We start from the raw sequence: 9,369 nt of genomic DNA on the forward strand, positions 1-9,369 counted from the left end.
GTACAGTTCTTTGAGGCTTCATGTCCAGCTTAATAACTGCAGGCTCGGAGAGAGGCCGGCAGACCAGCTGCATCTTCTGGGTAGCCCGCTTACGAGGTCAAACCTGTAGAGCCTTCAATCCTGAAAAACCATGTGTTACCTTGTATCTGTTTATTGTGTTTCATAGTAAATTCCAGTGCAACTGCAAGGTTAAGAGTATTGACACCGCTTAGTATCACTTTAAGAATATATACACACCTGCCATTAACGTTGATTCAATGGCCCTGTCGGGAGAGATGCCTGCCCAGTAGTTGTCGGTGAGTCGGACCACGAAGTACCCCTTCTTGAACTCTTCTCGCAGCTCCTCGTCGAGGTTGTCCTCCATCTCTTGCAGAAACCAATAGAGGGACTTGGTGTAGTTTGTCCTGCCTGCAGCTGCAAAGTAGGGCAGCATATCGTTGAGACTCTTCAGATACATGTCCCAGTTCCCGGTTCTCACCGCTGCCAGTTTTGTGTTGAAGACGTCGATCATGTCGACATACTCCAACCAGAGCATGTTGGTCTCCGACAGCTGCTCTCTAATTGAGTTGAAGACATCCACCAGCGTGCTGATGATTGTGTTGTCCTGGAGGATGTCTGTAGGGGTGTCGTCTTCCCTGTAGCTCTCGTAGAGAGCAGCTGCCGCATCTACAGCATACTGGTCCTCGTCGGGAATCTGAAACGAATTTCTTGTCAGTTTGAGTAAGCATGAAACATATAGTTCATAAGTTCGTATAACCATAAACAATTGAATAAACGGCTTCTTGTTTAAAGTCTGACTCTGTACCTGTTTTAACACGATGGTTTTTAGGACTGTGGTGAGAAGATCGTGGCACCTCACGGCTCGTTCATACGCCTTTCCCTTTAGGATCGTGTCAACTGTCAGCTCTCCATAGATGGTGCTGAGCAGCTCCTTCAACCCCGTGTTCTTCATGAGAAAACCGACACAGGCGTGAAATGTCATGGCTGTGTGGAAGTTCCCCTTTAACAGAGTCAGGTTCTTTAGGTGATCGTAAAGCTTCTTCACCATCATGGCCTTCAACCACAGCGGTTGGTCGAACGTAATCACACACTTAGTGTTCTCCCGTTCACACATGCTACTGATGAAGCACAGTGTGGTGTAGATAGTAGAGCTGTCGGACGGGTTCATATTGATGAATGGCAGGAATTCCACATTATAGCTTCCCGGGTGCTTATTCTTGCGGGTTAACAACTTCATATTTCCAGAAAATTCCGGAACCGGCTTCGTTAGCTTTGCTGCTATCCGAAGGAAGTCAAGGTTGGTGACTCCTCCAAATATTCCTGCAGAAGAGTGAAATGTCCCCAACCCTCTCAGTGTAACCCTCACCATTGCTTTGTCAAGCTTGCCTATGTATTTCACAGGGACTGCCTTAGCCCTTATAGCTGCGTCGGAGGCCCCTATCTTCTTGATCTTCTTGATGTCTAGCAGTGTAGCTGTCTTATCGGCCAGAACACACTTGATTATCCCCATCATGTGCAGGGTGTTTTTGCCGTCCAGCGTCCTGTTATTAACATCTGCATTGTCTCCAGAGTAAAGAGGGACCTCGTTCAATTTACTGTAGCCCGTCATGTCGTGAAATATTAGATCTCGTGCAAAGCGAATCACTTGAGCATACTCCCTGCATAGCCCCATCTTGTGAAGTAGATCGACTGCAAACTTAGAGCCGGTCTTGTGGTGTATCTCTGCAGCCAGTGCCAACTGCAGTGGTGCTATGATGGTGTTTGGTCTAGCAAGCTGGATTATAGCCTGACCAAGCGTGGCATAGACAACAGGAAGGTCTTTGTTCTTGGATTGGCGTGGAGCGAAACCCTCCAACAGCTGCAATAACGATCCCGGAAGCATTGCTACAGCGTTGTCTCGCTCAAGATCACTGAAGGAGAAATATTCAGTCTTGTCTGAAACAATGTCTGCGATGTCACTTTTGATGAGATCACTAGCTAGCTTTATTATCCGCTTCTTCTCCTCTTCAGTGCTCCCCCTCTTCTCTTCCTGGTAGTGCTTCTGGAGGATGCTTTCCGCCGTCTGACTGAAATAGACGATTGAGGAGTGGTGCTTGTTGCTCGATCTCACTATCTTAATCGCGGTCCCGTAGTTTGCTTCGAGCTTGTTGAGGAAGTATCTTTCTCCGTAGATATTGTCGGTGTACTCCCCCATCTTTTCTTGTAGCTCTTTGCACGTGAAGTACTTGTCATCGGAGTTTTCCTCCATGTACTCAACTAGCCGAAGAAAAGCTTGCACTTGTTCTGATAGCTTTGCTTTCTTTGAGTCGGGTTCAGAAGACGTTGTGAGTCCAGGCCTGAAAATATGGCCGTATTAGTCAACATTAGTCATCTTCTGATGATGTTCGAGTGTAAAATTTATTTAATCGATAATTCAGTCTCCAGTAAAACGAAATTTATAGAAATAGGTACCGTTTTCTTCCGTTCGAAAACTGTTGAGAACAGGTCCTGTGGTAGCAGGCATCCTCTGCTCTCAAGTCTGACACCGACTCTACCCTGCCCCGAATCTCGGTAGCCCAGTCATCGTCTCGGTCTAAAAACGTAGTTTTTGTTATACAGCCGTTAACTACTTGAACATAACCCAGTAACCCATAGCAGCATGCTTTCTTTAAATGATTGGAAGTTTTAATTCTATCATTAGCAATGTGAAGGCAAAGCTAACACATGGATATCACGCCATACCTTCTAGTTGCTTTCTGATAGATTTGTCAAACCAGTTCTTGCTTTCGACGAAAGACACGTTCGAGGCATCGCTAAACCCCCGTTTCTTCTTGGTAACGCTTAGTGGTTGAACTTTCTGATTTCTCTGAGAATAAAAAATAAGTTTAAAAGTTGTTAACTTAAATACAATATGGAATCATATTTTTGATACTACAGTGCAGTATTAATTTTTTTTTATCGAATTAGGTTTCAATACGAAGTTGTTTACCTTGTCTGAAACCCATTCACAGATCTGCACTCCGCAATACAGGCAACATATTCGGTAGTCAAACCGGGTAGTTGTTGATGAGGACGACCCCCCACTCGTAGTAGAGCTTAGCGAAGCCGACGATGCAGATCTGGTTCTTATCTTGTGTAGGGAATCTGTTGAATGATAGAGTTAGCTGGGTGATACACTGGGGGTTACTTCTTGATAGTAGCAAGCTTTAGTATAGATGAAACCAAAATCTAGTTAATAAGTATTGATAGAACCCACCTTGAGCTTTACTGCAAATGTCCGTTGAGTGTCGGTGTGCAACGAACAATGCCATTCTGCAATTAGAATGGATCCACAAGTTGTGGTTGCTGAATGCTGCAAGGACTCTGCTGTGTAGCACCTTATCATCGAGGTCCTTGGCGTACATCGACAGTGTATCCTTCCCCTTTTTATAGCATCTTTGTAGCCTGTTATCGTTTAGGCAGCAGGCACTGTACACATAGTGCAGGCACTGTAACAAGGTGCCGGGCCGTGGCCGGGACATCGTGGCCGGATCAGCGTGGCCAGGACATCGTGCATGACTTGATATACGGGACACGGCTGACGCCGGGTTGTTGCCATGGTCACTACAGGGGACGGCAGCGTGTAGCGTTCCAATGCAAACACATACAGAATGTACCAATCGGTCGTAGACACTGCGGCTCCATCTTATGATAATTTTTATATTTTTTGAAGCATAGCTACGGGCGGTGGAAGAGCAAGTATATACTGTACTGACACTGTACTGTACTGTACAGTGTACTTTTGCACTTTATTTGCGGCACTATAGTCTGTATTTTATTATAATAAATCTTATAATAATTCAAGAGTGATATTAGAGTAATATAGAGAGATCTATATAAAATTAGAGCTTAATTGAGCTTAAGGGTGGGTTCTGAACTCCAATGACAAGTATAGACCCCTCTACACAGACAAGGCAGTGGCACCTCCCAATTTGCTTAGATCCATTAGCTGTGGGTGTACAACTAACTGCTCTTCAAAGCGATGTGGCTGCAAGCAGCTTGACCTCCAGTGCACTGATTTCTGTGGCTGTGACAACTGTGAGAACAAGACTGTAAGTTTAACCGGCAACCAGGAAACCGGAGATGATGAGGACGAGCAAGGATCGGTAGGGGACGCCGAAGAAGATGTCCCAGAAGATTGAATTGACGATTGTGATACAATAGTTCTGTTAAAGGACAAATTATATTCTATTGTTTGTATTAAATCAAATCCTATGTGTATGATTCTTTATCGAGTATCTTCGGGTTGTTGAGTTCGTAAAGCTTCATAATCAATACTTCTTTAAATGTAAACAGTAACGCGTATGATTATTAATGATCGATCTATAACACTTTTTAGGGATGAATCATACTTCTGAGTGTTTAAATAACACCAGAATTCGATCGGGCATCCAAAAAAAACCAGAAAGCATACCTAACATGCCATATGTCAGAAAACACCGAAATTTTGGTACGCGACTGAGCTTAATTGAGCTTAATTCGTCAATTAAGCATTANGCACCGATCCGCCGTCATTCCCGAACCAGCCCACAGCTATTCCCGCACCGATCCGCCATCATTCCCGCACCGACGCGCCGTCATTCCCGCACCGATCCGCCGTCATTCCCGAACCGGCCCACAGCTATTCCCGCACCGATCCGCCGTCATTCCCGCACCGGCCCGCCGCCATTCCCGCACCGATCCGCCGTCATTCCCGAACCAGCCCACAGCTATTCCCGCACTGGCCCGCCATTATTCCCACACCGACGCGCCGTCATTCCTGTTGTCGTCCTGCAATCATTTCTAAGTCTATCCCTCTCAGCATTACCCTTGCATATCCTGACCTCTTACTGCCATGCCTTTCCCACCAGAATATTGTGTCTTCTCTATCTAGCCCTATACTTATCCTCAATATCTGTGTGTCAACCCCAACGTGCACTATGTCTGAATATTGTTATACTTGCTGGCTCTTGCAGAGTTGGCTAATGCCGGCAGGCCGTTGTTTCCGGGAAACGACGTTAATGACCAGCTGAAGCGCATCTTCAAATATCCTTTCTGTATCATCCTATACCTCGTGATGTTGATTAACCGATGCCTGATGCAGAGGTTTGCTGTCAGCACTCAGCAATGCTGGTAGACAGCAGGCCAATTTGGGTGCAGTCTAGATAGAAGCAGACGTCAACTCGGCCAATGCAAAGTTTTATGATAACCGTTTGTTAGACTTGATGCATATAAAGCACACGTGTATTTTTATACATTGAGATAAACCAATAAATGTTTAAGAGTGCCCTTCTGAGTTGAGTTTATATAGTTTGGCAGCTGTGTGCCTGTTGCTGTAATGAGCCTTGACAGTTTCACGTCATTAGGAACTCCTACAGAGGACACCTGGCCAGGAGTTGCCCAACTTCCAGACTATAAAGTGAGATCAGCATTTTGATATGGATCGATACAATTTTTTAAAATCTCATTATTATTTCAATTATCAAGCATCGAGAATTGAAAGTGCATCCGCAATTAGCCAGGCTATACGTGTATAAAATCCAAATAATCGCATCATTGCATTTGCATAGAATTTGTTTCATGTAGCTGGTAAAACTGTATGGAGCCAGCTGCAATAAACTGTAGTCACACGAATCTAATTACTGTCTATCCATTTTGTTAATGCTGCGCAATATTTTAAAATCCCATTATTCAATATTGATTTTTTTAAATAAAAAATCTGCCATATTTATAATGTATATTATATAATATACATTTTGCACACCTGCATGTGTGCATAGACAAATAATTAATGAAACGATGAATAGATTTCTTTTCCAAATACTGTGAATTCTGAATATATCTGAAACTCTATTGTTGTTTATGCATGATTGCTACCAATCTTGGTTTTCTTTTATAATTTCAGCAATTTCCTATTTATCAACCAACAATGTCGTTTTCACAAGTAGTACCAAAGCTTTCAGCAAAAGGTAGAGATCTCTTGCAGGTAAGTTGTGGCAGTCAGACCTATCACGAATAATACTGTAGTGTTGATATCTAAATCATACTTTTCATATTTGGAATATTGGGTCTTATTGGCAATAGCTACCACTTGTAAAATAGAGGTCAGTGGTCCATGGCCACATTTCAGACATTTACAATGACGTGAGCTAACATACTCAGTTTACTCAGTTTAGTCATACTCAGTTACTTAGTGATAGACTTTTTTTGTTAGTAACTGTCCATTTATTTTTTATCCTCTATATGAGCACAATGCATGCCCATAGTTAAGCTAGGCTAGATCAAAGGGTGGCTAGAGTAAAAGGGTCAGAAGTGAAGTGCTCAATTGCTATTGATTCCAGTACACAAATTCACAGTTTAAATTCAAACTTAAAGGGAGAGTTTACTCTAGGTTCTAGGGTTATTTTCAGCTAATTTAGGTTAAAATTACGCTACATAAAAAGTTTCATGGTTCAATCACCATTAGAAATATTATTAAAAAATGTTTTAAAACCAACGACTACAGTTTGATTACAACGACGGTGGCGCCACTCAAAGCGCACGATCTGATAAGTTGCGCAAAACCACTTTCCAGCCAAGGGCTACAGACCGAGGGTGTTTCTTATTTATTCATTTAAAAGCAAAAGGATTGTAATATCTTATAAACGACATATAGTTTCAGTTATAATATGGATAAATTTGCCCTAAAATGAATATCGTTCGGTTAAATAGTATTTAGGTATAAATATAATTGCACTTTTGTGATTAGCCCTCGGTCTGGAACCTGCAAAATAAATTGTCAAATACGCAACTTTTTCGGGGTGGCAGCACGGTCGCGGGTATCATGGCGCCGTTCAAATTTCGTAGCGTTGATGTATAATTAATTATAACAATTAAATTAGGTATCTGGTAACAAGTATGTGTGGGTATAGACGATTTGTTATACAGTAAGTACAGTTGTATGCAGTAAAATCCTAGAGGCTACTGTCCATTTAAGTCTTAACATATTTTCAATCATTTGAAATATGACTTTGATCAGCTGAATTGCATTCTATAGAGCCTAGTGACACTACCTACTATCATTAGTGGTCTGGGGTCTAACAGTATTAGTAGTGACACCAGCCACAGCATTGGAAGGAGCAGCAAATCTAGCATATCTATTCAATTAGTATATTTGTGTGTGTGCGTGCGTGCGTGCGTGCGTGCGTGCGTGCGTACGTGCGTGCGTGTGTGTGTGTGTGAGTAAAATGTAAAGACCAATTTGTTGTTGTCTATGGTGCCAATATTATCAAAATTTATAGTCTACACTGTATGCTGATGTCTCTCATTATGTCTCATAAAGTTCCACGATGTCTTACGTAATTTTATGTTATGTTATCTCTCTGAGTGCAGAGCAGGGATGCCTTCATTGCTGCTGGTAAATTCTCAAGTTCTCACTATGCTATTTCATCCCATTATTCCGTCTCGTAAGTACGTGTGTTGTCGTCTCCATCACCAATTGACGTTTTATTTTGCAATTTATTTGTTTGTGGGTGCATTTCAGCGGTTGCTGGTGTGCAACCCAGCTCATCGTATGTCAGCCGAAGATGGTATGGCTCACCCTTACTTTTATGATCTCAACCCTGCACTGAGAACGTAGCACGGATGCAGCACACTTGCCATCATCGACACCATCATTTGCATCTTTGTATATGAACTTCAACCCAACATTACAGCAAAAATGCGAGGAAATAAATATTTACCTGCAAATTTTTACAGGTTAAACCCGGGCATCTGTCTAGAGAAGCATATTACATCTGGTTCCGTATCTGCAAGCTCTATAAATTATATTGGAATTTTTAAACCGTCACTTTCAGATAGTGTACGTCAAATATGAGGTATATATTACTTAGTTGTTTTATAGACAGTGCTTTGAGCTTTTGATAGTTATACTGTGTCGAATTGATTCTGAGTGTAATTGTGGACGAATTTCCAACTTCTCACAGATGTGTTGTTAAAATGTATAAATCGTTTCTAATCGATTTGAAACACTGACGTTTGCATATGTAAAATACTTAATGTTTTGTTGTAAACAGTAGTTACGTCGGTGTAGTCATTCATGTACAATGTAGTATAATGTGGTTAGTGTCGTTGCCCTCAGACGCACAACTGGTCATGCGGAGTGCAAGTGTGCTGACGGTCGCTATTCGTGTCATCTGTAGTTGCTCGTTTAGTGAATTCTCTACTTGCTTGTTACCATGGTTTCTAGCTATTTTATCAGTCGTTGATTCTGGTCATGAGTGATCGAGTAGTACATTCCAAAATTTCTGTAGAGGGAATGACGAGACTGTAGACGCCAGCGAAGTTCGCGATGTCGCAATTTGTTTTACAGCAGACGTTTGGAATCGTATTGACGGCAACAAATGAGATTTGCGTTTGGGGAAATTTATACAGCCGTATATAATATGCAATTACTTATGACGTCAGCACTTTATAACTGATTGTTTATTCGTCTTTACTGCTGAATTGGAGATTATGTATGTCTAGCTTGATGTAGAGATAGTATAAATTGAAGAGATGGGTAAGATCGAGTAAGAAGCACAGAGGGACCATATTTAATCTAGTCATGAACTTCATTCCTGTGCTAATAAATGGTTTAGTATGAATTTTGTTAAACTGTTGTATTTGTTTGTTATAATGTTGTTGTCATCACTGTTATGGAATTTTTACAGTATAATACCAGCACAGGATGAACCAAATTCAATATTATCATATATGTCTATATGTGGAACACACTGAAATACCATAGCTCTTACATTCCAGAAAATATGGAAGTATTTTGTAAGTCCGGCAGTATCTTCATTGCACTATGATACTGCAGAATCCTAATGTGGTTGCCATGTGATCTAATGAATGTAATTTACAATTCCTACTATTAGATTGTGAACCAGCCAACATTTCCTCTAGTTATAATCGTGTACATGTAATCAGTAAGTGTTCTGATTGAAAATCACTGCTAAATGAATAAATATGAAAAGTTACTGAGAACACATACATCTCTGTGCGCACGTTACCAGTTTGCTATTTTCCCGAGCAACTTTTAATTCGTTATTTATACGGGATATGTTAATAATGCTATGTTGTAATATTAGCGCGTTTGTATAGTCGTGTATGGCCATGTCATGGTCGTCACATAGGTTTATCCATGTGGCAACTTTGCGTTGCTCTATACTCATCTTGTCGTAACATACATACACGCGATGACATTGCGTGATTCGACAGAGGATGTGTCATTAGTATAACTGTAATGTTATCGCCTGTGCAAAACCATGTGTAACAAACTACCGTGTGTGCCGCGTAATGATGTCATCAGGAGTGAATAATAGAGAGTTCTCTATTATTCACTCCTGATGA

The 9,369-nt window shown here is 41.5% G+C and overlaps 1 protein-coding gene across 1 annotated transcript; it reads left to right on the plus strand.

Annotated features, from left to right (window-relative positions):
* Positions 1–4,963: 4,963 nt before the first annotated feature.
* Positions 4,964–9,009, plus strand: LOC106809166 (cyclin-dependent-like kinase 5; the record flags this gene model as incomplete). The annotated part of the gene is made up of 4 exons (XM_014812151.1): positions 4,964–5,043; positions 5,356–5,416; positions 5,903–5,983; positions 7,520–9,009. Coding segments are annotated over 4 exons (318 nt in total), but the record flags the coding sequence as incomplete, so codon positions are not given.
* Positions 9,010–9,369: the final 360 nt, after the last annotated feature.

Source organism: Priapulus caudatus, unplaced genomic scaffold (assembly GCF_000485595.1).
Source record: "Priapulus caudatus unplaced genomic scaffold, Priapulus_caudatus-5.0.1 Scaffold333, whole genome shotgun sequence".
Taxonomy (NCBI): domain Eukaryota; kingdom Metazoa; phylum Priapulida; class Priapulimorpha; order Priapulimorphida; family Priapulidae; genus Priapulus; species Priapulus caudatus.